General features: G+C 42.9%; 1 protein-coding gene across 7 annotated transcripts in view; it reads right to left on the bottom strand.

The window, feature by feature from the left end:
* TTC7B (tetratricopeptide repeat domain 7B) overlaps positions 1 to 22,749 on the bottom strand; it is a 225,336-nt gene that overhangs the window by 169,911 nt on the left and 32,676 nt on the right. For 6 of the 7 annotated variants that reach the window (XM_074365147.1, XM_074365148.1, XM_074365151.1 and 3 more), the window contains one exon: positions 5,098 to 5,228. In XM_074365147.1, the coding sequence (XP_074221248.1) occupies positions 5,098 to 5,228 (131 nt within the window). Of the gene's footprint in view, positions 1 to 5,097; positions 5,229 to 22,749 lie in introns of those variants that run through there. The other variant, XM_074365153.1, reaches the window with a different exon arrangement.

Below are 22,749 nucleotides of genomic sequence, written 5' to 3'. Positions count from 1 at the left end.
ACCAAAACTGCAGGTTACTGTTTTTACCTAGCAAATCAGTGAAAAACTAAAACAACTGCAACCATTTCAAGACTGCACAGCAACCACTACCCTCCTGTACTGCCACAGGTAGAAGATGTTAGTCTGACTTATAGAAAGCAGTTGGACACAATATGTAGTATTGAGAATGATAAAAATGTCCCCACTTCTTGGAACTTACTCTTAGGAAACAATGCAAACCAAGGGAAGGGTTACCTGAAGGAAGCTGGCATCACTGCATCATAAAAGCAGGTGATACCCAATTGTAAGCGAACTATATCAGAGAGGCTGTCCACTTGATAGAATATTATATAGCCATGAAAACACTTTAAAGTTCTGGCCTAATGTTGAGTAAAAACAGACAGACATAAAACTCTTTAATGTTATAAAATTATAAGGGCAAAGACTGACCAAGAATATACAAATATTAAAATAAGCTACTCTTCCTTTCTAACTCAGTTTTAAGTGTGTTGTAGCCTCCTTTCCCAACCAGTCAGATGGCAGGCTCAAAGTCAAGCAACTTCCTGGCCCATCAGTTTCTTGACATTTCTTTAAGGAAGTAATTTAATCAGATATATGACATTAAGTCATGAACTACAACCCGCTGCTCTGGCTTGAGTAAAAAGACAGGGACTGGAAAGGGGAAGGGAAGAAAGAATCTATCTTTTCTTTATCGTCACTCATTTTAAATACAAAAGCACAGCCACATGGACCTCCTGAGTCACACCCTGCCTGCCACACCTGCAGCACTGGGTACTTTACCTAGGACATCTGGTTTGAGTTCAAGACACACAGTAACCTTAATCTAATCCGGTTCTGAATCCAACACCACAGCTAGGTCACTGCGAGTTCTTCCTGTAGTGACCATGTAATACACCCCAGGACTGAGCACGATGACTAGTGAACAACTCCAGATGATCTGGGCCCTGCAATATTTGGGCAGATGTTGTTTCTTCTTAAAACTTTAGCGCTCTAACAGCCCGGGGAAGGGGGGGTTTAAAAAAAATCTATAGATGTCCCATAACTTAACATTAACTTCTTTTCTAAAATAGGGTGGAAAGGAATGAACTGTCAGCAGAAGGTAAAGTTCCACCCTGGCACTGCTTCTGCTCAAGAAAGCCATAACCAGCTGGTTGGCTGGTGCACGCAAAGGACAGAGACAGGATGATTTCATCTGCCAAGAGCAGGGCTCATATTCTGAAACTCAAGGATGAAGTCACCTTTATTCCTATCATTGCACCCCTAGAGCTCCTTGGGGGGCGGGTAACTTTATTTACTGTTGGCGCAATGCCCTCGTCCGAAGATAAACTAATCAAGACCATCCCATGTCATTTCTGATTCCATCTGTTCTAATTTGATTTATTTGATTAGATTATCCTATATGCACAATTTTGGAGGTATCTTTTATTCCCCTTTAGAGAACAAACTATCAGAGAAAACTATGAGTAGACGTCTCTGTAACCCCAACAGAACAAGGACAACACTAAACAAGTATTCAATGTACACGACTTTTGTGTATTCAAATTTTCTTTGGTCCCACCTCCACGTTTAAAACAAGGAGGGAGAATGACACATGGAAACTCCTATCGTACTGGGCAGAAACACTGGTGGCTCACTGGTTTTCTAGCCTGAGACACATCAGGCAGTATCAGCTCCACCATGGAAGTGGGAAGCTGAAAGGAACAGAAATAAACAACTAGACCAAGGTCAAACAGCCGGGGTGAACAGAAATTCAGACCCCAGATATGAACAATACAGGGGACTCCAGGCAAGTTGTTGTCCCCTTAGCTTCCACACAAGAGACGGAAAACCAAATTCTCCTGAAAAAACTACTCCATGTAGATCTCTTTAAAATTATTTCACACTTTTAATAAGCATGTTTATAATACTGCATATTTTCATCTGAGTATCTGAAATCTTCCAAGGTTAGGAAAGATTCCACTGCCAGGTGACACAGGAGCACATAATGACAACAAAGCTAACATTTACTGTGTGCTGAACATGTACTGGGGAGCACATGAGTTAACCCATTCCATCCTCACAACAGCCCTACAGCAATTGTTATCACTGTTTCACGGATGAGGATTCTGAGAAAGCACAGAGAGGCTGAGTAACTTGCCCAATGCCCCACAGCCAAGAGGTGGCAAGGCCAGGATCCCAACAGCCCCTTCGGCCTGCTGCCTTTCACAGCGGAAGTCCGCCGCCTCGAGGGGAAGCCACAGTCAGTCCCCTCGCTGAAGAGCCACTGCTCCTCAGGAAACAAACAACTCTAATATCACTAAACATACCCACTTTTAGAGAAATTCAAGGAATGAGGCTGCCTTGGAAACACAAATTGGTCGTTCCAGTTTATGAAAAAACATTTTCCACAGTACTCCAAACTGCCCTCAAAGTTCTCCCCAAATTTTATCCTTGCCAGTGAATGATATCAAGACCAACAGTAATAAATAAAATGAAAAAAGAAAAAAAAAAGTCCAGGCAAACAGAAGTTTCTTCACTATAGAGTGGCTGGGGATGAGGGCGGAGCCATGGAGACTGCCCCTGCCCAGCAGAACAAACAGCAGCAGAGGGTACTAGTTTTCCTCCCTGATAGGGCTGCCTGCCTGGAAAAGCAAAGCACTATTTATCCAACTTGCCCCAGCCTTTTATTTCATTCAGATTTTATTTCCCTAACATTTGCTTTCAATTTAGCATAACTTTTAAAATCATTCAAGTTTGTTTTTTTTTTTTTTAAAAAAAAGGCCAAATGGGTACCTTCTTCTGCAAAGCACCCATTATCTTGCCTCATAAAAACCCGTGAACTTCCACTAAGCCCAGGGGTCACTTAAGGAAGGTCATCTTCCCCCTAGAAGTCTTATCAATCGCAGGTAATTTCTGGAGCATCTACTACAGTCAGAACAGATATTCAGTTCATTCAGTCTCTCATTGCCAGTATCCCAGCTTGCTGGAACTGGGGAGCATCAAAGCGGTTTCCCATGAAGGAAAATTCAGAGCCAGAAATGGGAAAGTCATCTACATACCCTGACATTAAAGCCCAGGCTGAAGCTGCTTCCCCGCGTGACTAAGAGCTATGGCTTACTTGGTCAGATATGCATTGAGCACTTTCTATGTCGAAGGGTGTGAGAAACTACAGGGTTCCACAGTTACTGGTTAGCAGCCGGGGATGATGAAGTGAGTGACACTCAAGCAGGTGTCAGGAGAGCTGGGTTCTAAGCTCAGCTTTGGCCCAGACTTCCTGTGTGTCCTTGGTCTTTCTCTTTCTGTGCCTCCATTTTCTTCTCAAAACGTAACATTCTGTGATCACTCTTTCCTCAAAACCATGAAAAGTAGTTATTTTAAATCCTATGATTGTATGAGTCTCCCTGACGGTCTGGCTAAAGACTCAGTGGTGAATAGGTGGTTATAAGTGAACACAGCAGGAGGCACACCCTGGAGTGCCAATTCCCACGTCGTTAAAGACACACGTGAACAGATGAACCTCCATTCTCCCAGCCAGGAGGAGGCAGCCCCAGCGTGACAGAGCCGGACCGCGGTTAGAGAGTAAACTGCAGATGCAGGTCCTCTAAGTGGCAAGGACTGAGGGGTCCCCAGAACAGCTTAGCCGGGGTAAGCAGACTTCTTGCTGCCAGACACTGACTGTCAAGGAGGCAGACGGCGAAAACTGTGGATTTAAAAAGCAAGCTGCATCATCATTTCTCTAAAGATCGTGTCATAAATTCTGGATAACAAATAATTCCCTTCTCATCACAGGCTTCTGATACAACAACATTGTGACAAGATAGCCGGAATATCTTCCTGAATTCCTGGACATGACGAACCGCGGTTTACAACCCATTCGGGTGGAGACCAGGTGGAGACCAGGTAAGACGCCACTCCCACCACGTTCCACCTCTCCTCTGGGGCTCTCACCCTACTCTCCCTGCTCTTAAAGGCTAATTCTGATCCTTGTCACACCCACCAACACACTACAAAGATTCATGAAAGAAATGACGTCCAGTCTGCACACTTACAGAATAACAAAAACTAGCAAGCCTGTGACAGTCCTTCTCTAGTCCTCAAGGAAACAGAGAGCCCATGAAGTTGATGGGAAACAAGATGCGGACGATTTTCAAAGTCTCACAGGACATCTAATCATTTCAGACAATCTCACAGGATACACGTCTGGGTCTGAAGGGGAAAACACCAGGGTCAAGCCTTGGTTAGAACACCAGGAAACTGCGGGGGCAGACATGGCTAGGAGCTAGTGCTACTGGTAAAAACAAGTGACACTGACCGAGAATCCAATATGGTCCTGAAGCTGGGCTAGGTGCCTTTATTTACGTGGCCTTTTAGAATCCCCACAAGAACTCCGTGAAGTAGGGACCACTATTAGGCTCCTTTCACAGACGGGAAAATCGAAGCTGAGAAGTGAGGGAAGTAACAGTAAAGTGCGGAGCCAAAAGCCAGTGATCCTTCTAAACAGACCAGTTGCCCACACATCCCCATCCCCATCCAGCCTCCAGCCTCCTCTGCCTGAGCGTGTGAACTCAGGGCCCCTCGCTCACTCGTTCTCTGCTCAGGTGGCCCTCGGCTCAGCTGCTGGTTCTCCCCACACCAGAGGCTAACCACTGGCTGCTGGGAGAAAACCATCCCAGATGGTCTCGGGGATACACCACCTGCTCCCGATAGCTCAGTTCAGAGTCCCCAGGAGACCTTGGCATGACCACTGAGGGAAAGCTTCTCAATCCCAGATGTACCCTCTGTCGGTACATAGTCCACACAAGAACAACTGAAGCTCAACCCATTTTGCATACGAGAACAGGAATGATTGGCCAGTCTCAGGACACTGAGGGTATGAATAGATGTGTACTGTCATTTATGCCCAGGGGATGTTAAAATGCTTCCCAAACATTGACCCATCTATTTTCACAAGGTGCTACATTCACCACCACACTCTCCTTAGCATTAAAGATTACAAGTAAAGCTTTGCACCCAGAGACAGACAAGCTGAAGGTTTCCAGAGATTGATCACAGTTCTGTACAGTCTGATTTGAAATTGTAAAAAATTATCAACTGAACGAAGACATGGTCCTCACTTACCTTTTCTATCTCTTGGAGGTACAAGAGTGCAATGTCCCCCGCTTTTTCGTAACAGGTGATGACATCCTGTTCCCGGTCCACGTGGAGATTACTGGCAGAAGAGGAAATAGGCAACTTCTCTAAACAAAGTCCTAAAATTCAAACATACAAAAACGGTGAGTTATTTTTCATAGAGCTTAATTTTTTACTATTGCTGGCCAGATAACATTAGAGAAGCATATTCTCCACCCTCTCTAAGGACAAAATGGAACATCAAAATGGAGCACCGATAACAATACCCACAGAAAGCACCATTTGATATTCAAGCTGAAAATCTGTCTGGACCACTGTATACCATTTTTTTTAAAAAAAAAATAGCTCTGCTGAGAGATAATTTACATGCCATAGAATTCATTTACTTTAAGTAAAATTCAACAATTTTTAATAACTCATAGAGTTGTGCAACCATCAGCACAATCCAGTTTTAGAATATTTCCATCATCCCCAAATGATCCTTTCTGCCCAAAAGAAGCTGATCCCTATTCTCACCCCCAGCCTTCAGGCAACCACTAATCTGCTTTCTGTCTCCGTAGATTTACCTTTTCTGGACATTTCATAAAAATAGAATCATAGAATACATGGTATTTTGTGTCTAGTTTCTTTCACTTAGCATAATGTTTTCGACGTTCATCTAAGTTAATAGCAATGCTCCATTTCTTTTCACTGCTGTATGGTGTATGTTGTATGTTGCATTTTATCTGTTCACTTGCCAGTAACGGACTTTGGGCTGTTTCCTTTTTGGCTAATATGAATAATGCTGCTGTGAACACTCATGTATAATTTTTATGTGTAGACATATGTTTTTAATTCTCTTGGGTAGATAACTAGGGGTAGAATTGCTGGGTCAGATAGTAAATTTATTTTTAACTGTTTAAGAAACACCTGTTTTCCAAAGTGGCTATAGCACTTCATATTCCCACCAGCAATGAGGGTTCCAGTTTCTCCACATTCCTGTCAACATTTGTTATTGACTATTGTTTTATAGCCATCTAAGGGGATGTGAGGAGTAACTCACTGCGGTTTTAATTTGCATTTCCATCATGACTAATGATACTGACCATCTTTTTATGTGCTTGTTTGTTATCCATACATCTTCCTTGGTGAAGTGCCTATTGAAATCTTTTAGTCACTTTTATTGGGTTGTTCGTTTTCTTATTACTGAGTTTTGAGAGTTCTCCTTATATTCTGAATACAAACCCTCTATCAGATATGTGATTTGCAAATATTTTCTCTCAGTCCGTGATTTGTGTTTTCATTCCTTTAACATGTCTTTTGACAACTGGAAATTTTTAATTTTGACGAAGTCAAATTTACCAATATTTTCTTTCACAGACTGTGCTTTTGGTTTCATGTCTTCAAACGGTTATAAAGGGTTTCTCCTCCTATACGTTCTTCTAGAATTTTTACACTTTCAGGCTTTACATCTAGGTCTATAATCCATTAAAAAGTAATTTTTGTGTATGTTGCAAGATATAGATCAATGTTTACTTCTTTGCAAAAAGGCATCTGAATGTTCCAGTATACTTATTGAAGATCTTCCTTTCTCCATTGAATTGCCTTGCACTTCTGTAAAAACTCAGATGGGCATAAACACATGAGGCTATTTCTAGACCCTCTGTTCTGATCCAATGATCTTTTGTCTATATTTATGCCAGTATCACCCTGTCTTGACTACTGCATCTTTATAAATCTTGAAAGGAGTGTTAGTGCTCCAATTTTATTCTTCTTTTTCAGTTTTTTGGCTACTCTTAGTCCCTTGCATTTCCACATAAAATTTGCTTGTCAATTTCTAAAAAGTTGGCTGGGATTTTGATTGATTTGTGTTGAATTTGTAGATCAATTTGGGGAGAACTGAAATCTAAATGGTATTGAATTTTCCAACCCATGCACACAGCATGTCTCTTTATTCACGTATGTCGTCTTTAGCAGCTCTCAGCGATGGTTTGTAGCTTTCAGGGCACATGTCTTGCAAACCTTTTCTCAGATTTACCCTTAAGTATTCCATATTTATTACGCTGTTATAAGGTACTGTTTTAATTTTAATTTTCTTTGGCTCACTGTTAATGTACAGAAATACAATGATTTTTGAATTCTGAGCTTGTATTCTGTAACCGTGCTAAATCCACTTACTAGTTTTACTACCGTTTTTGTAGATTCCATAAAAATTTCACACAATCATGTTGTTTGCAAATAAAGACAGTTCTACTTCCTCCTTTCCAATCTGGATGCCTTTTATTTCTATTTATTGCCTTGCTGCTTTAGTGCCCTGTCAAGAACCTCTAGTACAATGTTGAACAGTAGCAGTGAGAGCAGACGTCCTTATCTCATTTCTGATCTTAGGGAGAAAGCAGCCTTTCACACTAAGTTTGATGTTAACTATAAGGTTTTCCTTTTTTAGGTTGAGGAAAACCCCTTCCACACTAATTTTGCTAAGCATTTATATCAAAAATGGATGCTGGATTTTCTCAGGTCCTTTTTCCATCTTTTGAGATAATCATACGGCTTTTTCTTTTTTAGTTTCTTAATGTGGTGAACTACATCGATTGATTTTTCAAATGTTAAACCAAATTTTCTGAGATAAACCTATTGACCATGATGTGTTATCCTTCAACAATCCTATATTGTTAGATTTGATTTGTTAAAATTTTTGCTTGGATTTTTTTCCATCTATGTTCATGAGGAATATTTGTCTATAGTTTCCTTGTAATCTCTCTGTCTGGTTTTCGTATTAAGGTTAAGTGCTAACTTCACAAGATGACTTGAGAAGTATTCCCTCCTCTTTAACTTCCTGGAAGAGTTCATGTAGAATTATTATTTTGTTCTTAAATGTTTGGTAGACTTTTCCAGCAAAGTCATCTTGGCCTGCAGTTTTCTTTGTGGGAAACTTTCTAACTATAAATTCTATTTCTTTGATTTAGGGTTGTTCAGATTATCTCTTTGTTCTTCAGTGAGCTTTGGTAGTTTATATCCTTTAAGTAGTTTGTCCATTTCTCCCAAGTTGTCAGATGTATTGGTGTGGTGTTGGCTACAATGCTCCCTGATCCTTTCAGCATCTGTAGAGTCTCTCATGGCGACATCTCTCTTATTCCTGACAATGACAATTTGTGTCCTCTCTTTTAATTACCTTTAACAGTCTGGCTAACGGTTTATCAGTTTTGTTGAAATTCTCAATAAAGATCTCTTGATTTCATTGATTTTGGTTTCATGGATTTTTCTCTATTACTTTCCTTGTTTCCTATTTCATTTATGTCTGCTCTGATCTTTATTATTTCCTTTCTTCTACACACACTGGATTTAATTTACTCTTCATTTTCCAGTTTCTTAAGGTGGAAGCCAAAGTATAAAGCTGGGACCTTTTTTCTTTCCTAATATAGGCATTTAGTGTTATAAATCTCACTAAGTACTGCTTTAGCAGTATCCTACAAATTTTGATATATTGTGTTTTAATTTTCACTCAGCTCACAATACTTTCTAACTTAACTTTTGAATTCTTCTTTATAAATGTGTTATTTAGTTTCCAAATACTTGGGTATTGTCCAAAGATCTTTCTGTTATTGATTTCTAAATGAATTCCATTATGGTCTGTGTAGCAAAGGGCTAAACAGGCTTGAGATGTTCAAATTCTGCACACTGCAGAGAAAGGACTGGCCTTTGACCAGCTGGGAGAGAAGCTCTAAGCCCTTGGAATATCCTACCCGATAAGAATGTCTTTGTACATCTGGGTCCTCAGGCCACACCAGATAGTTCTACTTAGAATGTGATTTATGGTGTAGGTCTTGAGTCATACTGTATCAGTATGATCTCTAGAGAGACTAGAGAATGAATAATTAAGTCCCACGGGCACTCTATGCCTACATGACTCATCCCTCATACAAACGCTGGACATGGTGGCCTCAGCGAGCTTCCCTGACTGGCAGTACACCATTAGTGTAGTGTTTCTGCATCGTTGCTCAGAGAATTAAGTGCTGTCCATACCACCCACTGGGAGAAGATGACAAATCTTGAGCCTGGTCTCTTCTGGACTCTGCCCTATGCACCTTTGGCCTTTACTAATTTTAATCTGCAGGTTTTTGCTGTGATAAACTCATCATGAGTATGACAGCTTTCCTGAGTTCTAGTGAATCACTGATCTGAGGGTGGTCTTGGGGATCCCAACACAGGTCAGAGAACATACTGGAACCTCCCCCTCTAAGTTTCTTGAAACTTACTTCTTGCCCAGAATATGGTCAATCTTCATAAGAATCTTGAAAAGAACATATATTCTGCTGTTGGGTGGAGTGACATGTAAATGTCAACTAGGTAAAACTAGTAGATTGTGTTGTGCAAGGTTTCTGTATCCTTACTGATCATCTGTCTACTTGTTCTGTCATTTGTTGAAACTGGGTATTGAAGTCTCTGAGCATAACTGTCAGTGGTTGCTTTAAGGTTTACTATTATTGACATTATACCACATAATTTTACTATCGCATACTACCATTTCTCTCTTTCCAGTTCTTATTTTCTTATTATATACTCTATACTCTTACACAGATTATAAATCCCCCACATTACACGATTATTACTTTTATTTGAAATGGTCAGTTATCTTTTAAAGACACTTAAATAAGGAGGAAAAACTGATAGAGCTACCCATATTGTTACGGTTTCCAGGGCTCTTTGTTTCTTCATGTAGATTCGTGTTTCTTTCTGGTATCCTACCTAAAGGGATTCCTTCAGCATTTCTTGTAGTGCAGCTCAGCTGGTGATGCGCTCTTTCCATCACTGTATGTCTGAAAAAGGCTTTATTTGGCCTGTACATTTGAGAATACTTTCATCAAGTGTGGGATTCAGGGTTTACAGCTTGCTTCCCCCCATGTCCCCCACCCCCCAGGACTAAAGATGTTGCTCTATGGATTCTCACTAGCATGGGTTTTGACAATAAATCTGCTGTCACCGTTATGTTTATTCATCTGCATGTAATGTGTCTTTTTTTCTGGCTGCTTTTAAGATTTCTCTCTATCACTGGCTGTGAGCAGTTTGGATTACAACATGCTTTGGTTTTGTTTTCTTCATGTTTCTTGTACTTGGGCTTTGCTGAACTTTCTGGATCTGAGGATTTACAGTTTTCATAAAATTCGAGAAACATTCAGCCATTATTTCTTCAAGTTTTGTTGTTGTTGTTACCCTCCCCCTTCCTTAGGGGACTCCAGTTATACACATATTGGGCCACTTGAAGTTATCCCACAACTTACTTATGCTCTTTCCAGTTTAAAAAAAAAATCACTCTGTTTCACTCTGGATGGAGTTTGTTGTGACATCTTCAAGTTCACTAATCTTTTCTTCAATGTCTAATCTGCCATTAATCACATCCAGTGTGTTTTCCATCTTAGACATTGGTAAGTTTCATCTCTAGAAATCAGATTTAGGTCTATTTTTAACTTCTATGTCTCTACTAAACTTTGAATGTGAAGAATAGATATAATAACTGTTTTAATGTCCCTCCAGTCCTCAGTGCTCAATATTCACTCCCTTTCCATTTAGAGCCAAAGTTGTTAATGCATTTGCAAAAAAAAAAAAAAAAAAAAAAAAAATCACTAAGCAGTCTCTCTCTAGTGTAAACTCTGTTTCAACCTCTTGAAATTTTCTCTGAAGGAGAATACAAGATAAACTGAACAAATACCACTCCTAAATGTGCTTTAAGTGCTCATTTGTGCAAAACTAAAACCACCAGAAGACAACAAAAAGAAAGAAATTGTTTCATAATCTGCCTTCTGCTTGTATGAGAAGCAATCAAATAATATGCAAGTTGATATCAGGGATTTAATACGAAGGAAGCAAATTCTCCAGAGTGTGTCAAAGGGCCAGGAAGAAGTGGGTCTAGTCTTTGGCACTCTCTACTACTACAGGATGGACTCTGACCACTAATGCGCACGAAGATGACCCAGGCCCTCAGGGACCTGCCAAGCCCACGGAGTCAAAGAAAATCCAGCTCAACACAGTTCGACTGTCACCTGTACTGTGTGTTCTGAAATCTCTGAAATCCAGTCATCTAGGGCTGCAATTCACAGCCAGGCAGTTGGTAAGAATATTCACTTCAGCTACACAACTTACTCCACGTGAGGAGAGCACTGTGTTCTGTGGATTCCTATTCTAATGAGGCAGAAACATGGACACCCAACGTCTTGGCTGGCAAGTGGGTCCTTGACAAGGAGTCCATTCTCAGGTAGGAGGCCTTTTATGGTAAATACTGTCCCTTTCTTTCTCTCAGATGATGTGACGTTCATTCCACGGGCACTGCGCACATCTCAGAGCAGCAGCGGAGTTGTTTACCACAGTGAACTCATGGCTGTGCAGCTCAGTTATCTGTCAAAAGCTGTGTACAGGACCTCTGGACTTGACTATAAATTTTCAAGTGTCTGGGATCAGATCAACACTGTCTGAGAAGCAGAGTCCGGAGGTCATGGTCCAAATTGGCCCCCATTAAAATGTCAGATGACACCTTGTCAGTTTGGATAGCTATCGTCAATAATGCTTTTAGTCACTTTCTCTTTTCCAGAGGAATGCATGACAAAAAAGTGAAAAACAGATTTGATAAACAGCTGGTGTGACAGCAATGCCTAATGAACATCTCAATATGATCTGCAACTGCAAAGTCAAAGCTGTGTAAAAAAAGAATAGAATCTAAGTGTTCCGTGACCAGTCATCAAGGCCAGCTTAAAAGCAAGGGTGAGAAAAGTGGCTGATTATGTGTCGTGATTTCAAGAACGCTGAGTAGCCACTGGACCCAAATTTATCTCCCTTCCCTGTGGAAATTCCCACAGATAGACTCATTTCTGATTCTGAAAGTTCCTTTCTGTGAAGAGTAATAACACATTTTAACTAAACTAATGATAATAAAATCATTTAGGTCCCATTTGACTGCTTCAAAGCTCTTCCACATGCATTAGTAATTTGAGTTCTGTCTAACAGGTACTGTCCTTGTCCAAATCTTGTAGGAAAAGAAACAGGAGCTCAGTGACTTGCCGAAGGTCTGTGCAGGGGCCAGAACTGGAGATTACAAGGGGGCCCATGAGCTGGGACAAGTGGCTCCTGCCCCAGGTGATACTCCAAAAGTCCGAGGCAGGGTGGGCTCCGGGAAGTGGAGGTGCTGTGCAGACGCGGGGGAAGCAGTGGGACATCATGGTTGAGAGGGGCACTAGGCAGTGAGGAGCAGCTGAGGACCCTGGACATGTAAGAGCTCCAATGCACTCAGCCTCCACATTGCTCTATTCAGGTGTATCTTACAGAGCATAATATGGCAAACTGGACTCCCCATCCTTTGTTTCCTTCCAAACCAAGGTTTCATCATCTCTGAAAAGGAGCCCCATTTTATTTCCTCAAGAGCTACACATCCTTGGAGGTTCGGCTGAGTTAGTGGAGAGCTACACGTCTCATTGCCAAAAAAAAAAAAAAAAAAAAAATCCAGCGATCACTGATAGGTTAACACTCCCAAATACTTTCAGGATTTACTAAATTTGAGATCCCTCAGCCAGGAGCCTGATCTGAGCATGTAAGATTGAAGAGTTTCAATAACTGTAAAGGTTCATTTCTCAAGGCCATACTCAGCACCCAGGACTATGCCTAGGGTTTGACACACACCACTTACTTCAAATCCCCACAGCCACCGTGGCAAGTAAGGTGTTAATAGCACCTTATAGATAAAAGTGAACTTCAGGCCCCACAGCTAATAAACGGCAGAGCCAAGTTTCGACCCCTGGTCTACCTGACCCCCAAAGTGCTCACAATATCCTGCCTCACCGAGCTGCAGACAGCATATTCAGTGTCTGATAACAGGAGTGACAATAAAAATGAGTTTCAAATTGTAAAGGCATAGAAATCAAAGTCCAGAGCCTCAGGGCAGTGGTGTCCTTTCCCACCAAGAGCTGCATCACCCTAGGCAAGCCCCTGGGTCGCCAGGCCTCCCAGTCCTCGTCTGTGTCGTGAGGGTTGAACTTCTGGGATACCATCTGGAGCTGTATGACTTTGGAGGAATAACAGCCAAAACAAATATTTTGATTTTTTTAATCGCATTAAAATGAACAGGGAATTAATTTCTTACGGAGTTATGCAACACAATAAAAGGCCATAAAATATAATTATAGGAACTATGTACTACAACATTAGGCTTTGTTTCCTCATTTATCTTAACCGCATCTCTGAAGCCAGGCCCGGGACAGGTACACTCTGATGCTTTGCTGTAACATGACCCACAGGGGAGTTTATAACTGGAAGTACCAGAAAACCTTTATTACAATACCAGGCCTCTGTGGCAAGGACTTCAAAGACAGTAGGACAATTTCCAGGGATCTCAAATTCCAAGGCTAAAAAGAAACTTGGAAAAGTGATTCAAGATTCTCGCAGCAAAGTGCTGGCAGGAGCAACTCCAGGTTCTCGCCTCTAGAACAGCCAGGTTCCCACAGGTGCCAGATGCACTCAACTCAAGACAAGCCCCGACACAGGCTGCAGAGCAGGGATGCTGAGGGAAACCCGCAAACACTGAGGGGTCGGGGCTGGCCAGGACCTCCTGTGAAGTCCTTGTTAATCCAGAGCTTCCGTGATCTTTAGTGGTCTCTGGGCTGGGAGCCGTGGTTAGCCCCTTCTGGGTGCTTTAAGAAATTGCTGTCTTCCTTCCAGAGTCATCATATTCCTCTGAGGAGGTGTGCATGTACACACACACACACACACACACACCCCGCTTATAAAGAAGGAGATGACAAGCCCTGAATCAGACATTCACTTGCTACAGCAGATGATCTTATAATGTCCCTTCCAGCTTTATAATTCTGTGAGCAAATGAGATGCTGATTCAACCTGAAATGTTCACTAAATAATTTGAATTAATGCTCTTCAAGTCTCTGCTTAGTAACCATAGGATAGTAATAACAACATGCAGTGAGCGCTACCTACATGCCAGACACCCTTCTGAGAGTTTGACATAATTTTCTAATCTTCCCAAGAAGGAGGGAGAATCTACTATCAGCCTCATTTCAGAGGGTAGGGAACTGGGGCTCTGAAGTGTCACGTATGACTCTGAGTCCTTGCTCTTAGCCTCTCCATACACTCGCGCGTGTCTCGGGTTTATCTGAATTCACGTGTAAAGCAGTACTCCCTAGCGGCTGAGCACGTGGGCTGGAGCCAGGCTCCCTGGTCCCTCCTCCGCAGCTGACGTTATATGTAAAACATTATGTGCTTAGAACAGTTCCTGGCGCATGGTGAGCACTCACAGCCCAGTAACTATCATGATTGTTCGTTACATCACTATTATCTTTAGGTAACAGTACTCTGGCAGGTCTCCAAGTGGCAGGATTTATTCATCTGTTATATTATCTTTATATACATTTTTAATAACAGTTTTATTGACATATTACTCACATAACACAAAATTCATTTGTTTGAATGTACAACTCAGTGGCTTTAGTATCTTCACATAGTTGTGGACCCATCACCACTAGCTATTTCCAGAACATCTGCTTCACCCCAAAAAGAAATCCCACACCCATTAGCAGTTGCTCCCCATTCCACGCTCCTCCCAGACCCTGGCAACCGCTAATCCACTTTCTGACTATGGATTTCCCTTTTCTAGATATTTCACATACATGGAAGCATACAATACGCGACCTTTTGTATCTGACTTCTTTCACTTAGCGTAACGTTCTCAAGGTCCATACCCACTGCAGCATGTATCGGTACTGCAGACCTTTTTTTTAAATTGAGAAGAAATTCACATGACATAAAATTAACCACTTTACAGTGAACAAATCAGCGACATTTACTACATTCACAATACTGCACAACCTCCTTCTCTAGTTCCAAATACTCCACTCTTTTTTGTTGCTGAACGATATCCCATTGTATGGATCTAACACACTTTATCTATCTGTTCAACAGTTGATGAACATTTGGGTTGTTTACACTTTTTGACTATTACGAATCATGCTGCTATGAACGTTCATGTACTGGTTTTTGTATGGACGTATGCGTTCAATTCTCTTGGGTATATACCTAGAATGGAATTAGTAGGTCAGGTGGTAATCCTATGTTTTGTTATATTATTTTTAATCTCTGTGCTACAGTAACCAATCTGCTGGGTAGAATATTAAGAAGTGAAAAAAATACATGGACATGGAAAATACATGAAAATACATGAGTAGACAGACCTGGAAGAATCAAACCCGTGCTTCTCCACTTTCTAGCTCTGCGGCTTAGAGCAGCTTCCTCAGTATCTCAGGGCCTCTGTTGCCTCATCAAGCAAATGAAAACAACAGCACTTGCTCCAACTGATTATCATGAGGCTTGGCCCTCAGTCCAGCTACAGGAAAGGAAGTACTTGATAGACAGTAACTACGATTATCAACAAGCATCTTTCCTGGGGGGATGACAATCCTCCTCATTTTTTTTCAGGATTATCTGTACAGATACAGAAAAGCACTGAGAAGAAAATAGCAATCATCTACATCCCCACCACTCCCCACTAATCCCCACCACTGCATTAAGCACAGCTGATGTTTCAGCACAGCCCTCAACCTTGATAATACATGATGGCATGTAAACTTTGGTTTTGGTTCAAGCCTCTTTTCTAAGAATTACGGGATTCCTGCCGTGCTAAGCGCAGCCGCCGGATGCCCTGACTACAGCAAGGAATGACAGCAGCCAGTGTACAGATGTGCTGTGCCTCTCCCTTCTCCATAAATTCTCCCTGAGCTCCACAGCTGGGCTTCCCAGAGCAGGACACAGTCTTCTCCCTCGAGAAGGCCCGGCTCTAGGGAATGCAGGAGAAAGACATTTCCAAAACAATGTGAAAAGTACAGTGACTCAGACAGACGGGGTGTCAGGGAAGAGCTGGGAACAAGCACCTCGGTGGACCTTCACCTAAGGCTCCAGCCCCCAAACTTTTTTGGGGCTCTTTGAGTCTCTGCTTACTTGCAAAAAAAGAACCAATGAGGAGCCTGACAACACAACCAACAGTAAATATGAATATGGGTCAGCAGCAGTAAAAGGGCTCTTACTCTTCTTACACCATCTAAATATAAACAGGAAGCTCTGACTAGCAACCTGAGATGAGTGGCTACATGTAACAGGGCATCAAGCCACCCGCCGTTTGTGGAATCACTAAATCTAGATGGGAAGAGACCGGAGAGATCACCGAGTCCGAGGTCAACAGCTCCAGGAGGCTTACACAGCAGATCCCCAGCAGGCCACAGGCCTCTCAGCTCCTCCCAGTCACATCCCTCTCCCACATCTTCTGGATTTTGCACATGGGCAGAAGCACTGCAAGGTCACCCCTGGCCCCACCTCTGCCACCTCATTCTCTCCACTCATGGATAGTTTTCTGTCAAGCTACCTTTATTCACTGCCCCTGAAGGGATCTCAAGGCTTCTAAGAAAAAAGACAAGCAGCTTCTAAAGGAAAAAACTGGATCCCTTATCTTCTCTCCTCTCCTCTCCTCATTCTGCAGATAAGGAAATTTAAACTCAGAGAGGGTTCATGATTTGCCCCAGGTCACACAGCAGGTACTGGCAGAGACAACCCTGAGCCCTGCTGCAATGTGCTCACTATAAGCAAAGGTCCACGGTAGCTGAGACACAGCCTCCAACAGACTGAAGAATTTTCCTGCAGGGAGGAAGCATCCTGTCCAGGCTGTCCTCAGGCTCCAGGATACCTAGAAGGTCACGGTCATTAGCAACTATCCAATTCATAAAGGTCAGGATTAGGTTCTGTCACTTTAAGACTTGACAGTAATCTACTAAGAAGTATTTTAGGAAAATCCTCCTTGGGCTTCTACAGTTCTTATGACCAGGGATTTATTTTTCAGTTCATGAAAAAAAGGAGGCACATCAACTTCTGCTAAACCTCCACTACCAGAACTCATACTTGTAACTCCTTTCTCTTTTCAAGTGATCCGTGCACTGACTGTTCAATGTCCTGAAGGCTGTCAGCTCCAGTGGGAGTCTCTGTTAACGCCGTGGCCACAGAACAGTAAACGCGCACATCAGCAGAGGTTCGGTTCCGGCCTAATAAGAACCGGTGGGCATGTGTGTAATCGCCTCCACAAGGCACAGCTTTCGAGAAACGGCCCAGGAGTCTCTTAGGAAGCTCAGTGATCCAAGGTTAATAAAGACGGCTGGCAAGTTCACGCTTCTTCTCCGATCCCTGACCTCGAGTAGAACCTCCGAATGATCCAAATTTCAGGGCCATGGCCGCTGGGACGGCTCCGCGCATGCGCGAGCTCCGCAGCAAGGACGCGCCGCCCGCGCCCTCTGGCGGCGGCGATCGGCACTGCGGGAAGACCTCGACTGGCGCTCGCTGCCTGCAAGTCCCCTCACCCCCCACCTCAGGTTGGTGTGGTCCAAGACTGAGCTTTTAGCATGTGATCCGCTCAGAGATCTAATGTGGAATTCCTGTTGTTTAACATGCCCAGAATACTAAAGAACCCTGTTTCAGTAAGAAGGCTGTTATTTACGTTGTCCAGGGAAAAGGATGTTTTCCAAGACCTCCTGCAACGTCCAACCAGCTCTGGGTGCCGCTGAATGCAAACCAAGGCACCTCACAGAGCACCAGGGTAGACTTAGCCTCTTTCAGTGTGGCATTCACAGTCTCTGAACCTGGGAGTTCTTACACAAAGGTTACACCACCCACAATCTACAAAGCAAGCACCTGACAGGAAAGAAGAAAAAAAATGGGGGCTGAAACTGAGGGTCCACCTCCTCTTAACTGAGGACTCTTCTCTACCCGTGTGAGGACTAAGGACGTTAAGGGGCAAGTGCTTAGAGGCCATTTAGCAGGTTTTTTTTTTTTTATGTTGTAATTACTATTATTAATTTACTACTATTATTCCAGAACCTGGCACATAGTAGGAACTTAACAAACTTGAGTTCCTCTCCCTGTCTTGTGAGGCTGTAGTGTCTCCTGCAGGGCGGTCACAGTTCTCTGTCCCATGGGTCAAGGGACTGTGCAGGGAGGCCCAGCCAGGGCCCCGCACGGCTGCCTGCTCCTCTGCACCAGCCCCAAGGTGCTTGGGGGAGGGCGGCAGTGCGGGCTCTGACACCCTCCCTCTCCACAGAACAGTCTGTGCTCTGCTCCCGCCCCCAGGGAGCTCTGAGCTTTCCAAATATGGATGCTTTTTTCATTCCCAAGGCATCAGGAACATTTGGGGGAAGAAAATGAACACCAGACGTGGTTTGGAAATGATGGAAGCCAAGTGATGGTGGGGGCAGAACAAGCACTGTACTAGAAGTCGGGAGTCCTGGCTTTAAAATATTAAATGGGAGTCTGGACTAGGTGGTCTTTTATAACCTGGCCAGCTTTGTATGAGTCTAGGCCCCAAGGAGATCCTAGAAATAAGGACCCAAGTCCTAAGAGTGAGAAGCAGAGTGGCTAGCACACAACGCAGGGGAGAAAAACCACATTAAGGAGTCCCTGGCTCTCAAAGAAAATGAGCCATGGGAGACGGGCTCTTCACAGCCAAACAACCTGAAAGACAGTCCACAATTTGGGATAATCCAACCTGAAGGCAAGTGTGGGTAGAAGAGGAGTTAGAGACAAGATGATTTGTTTCATATCACACCCAAACCAGAATCTGTTTTCCTTTAAAATGACGAGTGTTTCAGAATATGCTAAGAACACTGCACTTTTGCTTAAGCAACTTGTGTTACTCAGATAGAGTCTGTCTTTGGTGGTGTGGTCCTGGATGCCAGGGAAAAACATTTAAGGAACCATCGCATAACAAGTACCCCTGTATGGCGAGCACCGACCTGGTGCAAACCTGGGATATGCAGCAAAAGCTTAGGTGTGGCACAGCCTCCGGGCCCCCCAGAGCAGGCACTCACATATTTGCTGATTTAATTAATTAACGACGCAATCTAGTCTGGGAGAGGAAAGTGACAGATGTGAAATAATTAAACAAAAACGGCATGCCAAACTGGATGGTTCTAACTATCAACAGAGGTGCGATCAGAGGAAGGAGAGGCTGAAGTCACCCAGGTGTCCCCGCGGGTGGACTCCTCGCAGGGAAGAGGAAAGTACTCCGAGCCGGAGGGAGAAGACAAGCAGATGAGGGAAGAGGCCTGGCAGGGGCGAGCTGGGTGGGCCGGCAGGCCGCCTGGAACAGGGCGTGGGTGGGTCAGAGCGGGCCATGGGCCCAGCCTGGCCAGATCGGGACAGAGGCTGCAGAGTCTGGAAGAATGCACCACCGTGCCGGGACTTGTCGTGGTTCGCAGAACTCAGCAGGAGCCCCAGCTTCAACGATAAGGGAAAAGATCATGACGGCGGGGAAGGCAGTCCACTCCTGACCACCCTAGCATGGATTTTCCCATAGTTCATTAAGCCTCACACTGCTTACTGCCTTCACATTTTAACTTACTTAAGAATATAAATCTGCCACAGATGTACAAATGCTGATGAGTTTTAGGTCCTGTAAACCCCGGGGGGAAGCTCTCTGTCATCTGCATCCTGCCTCCCTGCATCCTCCCAGAGCCTGGCAGGCACCCAGCCAACAAGGAGAACTCCCCGTTACATGCTGGGCCTCTTGCCTTCCTCACTCTCTGTGGTCCTCATAGCAAGATTCAGCCCTCCTGGGTTGTAACCAAATCTACACACAGTCCAACGCTGAATCCTGACCAACAAATCAATACAGCTTAGCAGCCCTGGCCCTAATGCTGAGCAGCAGCTCAGGAATTGGAACTGTTCCCTGTACAGCGCCCCCTTGTGGTCTCAGTGGTATCACCATGTTCAACTCCAACCCAGCACCTTCTCCCCAGCTTCTAAGGAAAAGTGGCTCCTCCTCCTGTAAACCTTACCTGATTCAACAGCAGCATTACCTGCCCAGTGAGCTAAGCGAGAAACCTCACAGTCATCTTGATGCCTCCCTCAACCACCTTCCCACAGCAATTCCGCAACACACATACCATCTCAATGGCCTCCTGCAACCCAGGCTTTTGCAGTATCTGTCAGGATGCAGCTAGGACAAAGGAATCACTCCAGTTCTTTCAGTTAAAGGAGATTTGATATATGGGATTATCTACATAAGGGATGAAACAGATGAGAAGCCAGACAGGGTGGTATGGCACCCCCGAATTCTGTAACAGCAGAAGGCCACTAACATCACTAGGGCTGGAAAAGACAGAGAGAGGGGATGGAGTTAGAAGAAGCTGGGGACAGAACCCAGTGGGAGCTGAAAGCACAGAGGGAGGGTTTATCTGCCCACAGCTGGAGCAACTGAAGAGACACAGTTGCTGTCAGAGGTGCTGCCTGAGGGACACAGACAGAGAAATATCTGGCTTCTCCCTCCTCTTGCCCTCTAATTTCCTGCCAGTGGGCTGCTGGCTGAGCCCAGGCAGAAGCCAACTAATTTCAGCAGCTTGAAATATCCTGCAAAAGTCAGGCCCCCTGAAACGCAGAAGCCAAAGCCAGCTCACCTCTCCAGCCACTCTCCTTCCCCATAATCTTTAATTCCTTCTAATCTATTCTCCACTCTGTGCCAGAAAGATCGTTCTTGCTTATGAACTTAATTAAGCCATTCTTCCTCCTGCTTAAAACCTGGCAGTGGCTGGCAGTTTCCTAGCAGGAAAAAATAGGACTCATCCACCAGGCTGATCTTGTCAGTCAATTGCAAATATAGGAAGTGCTGCTTCCCTTGACTGGGACGTGTACTGAGTTTACGTTATAACATGGAGTGAGCTGCTACTCAAGGGATTATTGTGGAATAAAACAGAGACTGCTCTTCAGAGTCATCCACCCCGCAAATGGGAACTGGCTAAAGATAATTCCTCTCTGACCAGGACTCTTTGCCATGATCAAAAGGCCCAGCGCTCCGATGAAAAGATGCCGTGTAGAAAAAGAGGGGACCAAGTCAAGGCTATTAAAATCTATTAAAATAGCAGAGTATCAAGAGACTGAATTAGTAATCAAAAAACTTCCTACAAAGAAAAGCCCAGGCTCAGATGGCTTCCTGGTGAATTCTAACAAATATTTAACGAAGAATTGACACCAGTCCTTCACAAACTCTTCCAAAAAATAAAAGAGGAGGTAACACTTGACAACTCACTCTAGGACACCAGTATTAACCTGATACCAAAACCAGACAAAGATATCACAAGAAAACTACACCATTATGCATACAGATGTAAAAATCCTCAACAAAATATGAGTGTGCCAAGCTCAGAAACATATAAAGGATTATATACCATGATCAAGTGGGGTTTATTCCAAGAATGCAAGGCTAGCTTAACATGTGAAAATCAATCAATATAATACACCCTACTAGAAGAATAAGTCACAAAGATTACACAATTTCAGTAGAAAAGGCACTTGGCAAAATCTAATACCCTTTCATGATAAAAAAAAACACTCAACAGACTAGAAATAGAGAACTTCAACCTGATAAAGGCCATTTATGGAAAACTCACAGCTAGCATAGTACTTACTGCTCAAAGACTGAAAGCTTTCCTCCTAAGACAAACATCTCTGCTCTAGTCACTTCTAGTCAACATTGTACCAGAGGTTCTAGCCAATGCAATCAGGCAACAAAAAGAAATAAACGGCATTCATATTGGAAAGTAAGAAGTGAAACTATCCTATTTACAGGTGACATGATCTTATTATAGAAAGCCCTAGAGAATCCACAAATAATTGCTGGATCTAATAAAGGTGGTAGGATAAAAGATCGATATACAAAAGTAAGTTTGTTTTCTATACACGAGCAATGAACATTCTGAAAAAAACAATTCCACTTATGATAGCATCCAAAAGAATAAAACTTGGGATTAATTTAACAAAAGGAATGTAAGACTTGTACCCTGAAAATTATGAAACATTTTTGAAAGGAATTAGACATCCCATGTTCGTGGACTAGAAGACTTACTATTGTTAAGATGGCAGCACTACCGAAATTGATCTACAGATTCAACACGATCCTTATCAAATTCAACATAATTCTTATCAAATTCCAAGCAAGCTTTTTTTTTTTTTGCAGTAATTGACTATTTGATCCTAAAACTTATATGGAAATGTAAGGGATCCAGAAAAGCCAAAATAATCTTGGAAAGAAAAACAAAGTTGGAAGACTCACACTTCCCAATCTTAAAACTTCCTACAAAGCTACAGAAATAAAGACAGGGTGGTACTGGCATAAGGACAGACACATAGACCAACATAATAGAATTGAGAGTCCATAAATAAACCTATACATTCACATTCAGTTGAGTTCAACAAAGACATCAAAGTTATTCGAGGGGGGAAAATAGTCTTTCAACAAATGGTGCTGAAATAACTGGATATCCACAGACAGAAGAATGAAGTTGGACCCCTACCCCACACTGTATCAAAAATTAACTCAAAGTAGATCATAGACCTAAATGTAAGAGTTAAAACTATAAAACTCTTTTAAATTTTTTTTAAAAAATTTTGTGACCATGATTAGGCAATGGTTTCTTAGCTATAACACCAAAAGCACAAAAGAGACAAAAGAAAAAAATAGGTAAACTAAAATTAATCAAAATTTAAAGCTTTTGCATTTCAAAGGATACCATCAAGAAAGTGGAAAGACAACCTATAGAATGGGAGAAAATATTTTAAAACCACATATCTGTAAAGGGACTT

The sequence above is a fragment of the Camelus bactrianus genome, chromosome 6 (assembly GCF_048773025.1).
Source record: "Camelus bactrianus isolate YW-2024 breed Bactrian camel chromosome 6, ASM4877302v1, whole genome shotgun sequence".
NCBI lineage: Eukaryota > Metazoa > Chordata > Mammalia > Artiodactyla > Camelidae > Camelus > Camelus bactrianus.
Note: the sequence above shows the minus strand (reverse complement) of the source record. Positions and strands in the feature narration are given on the sequence as shown.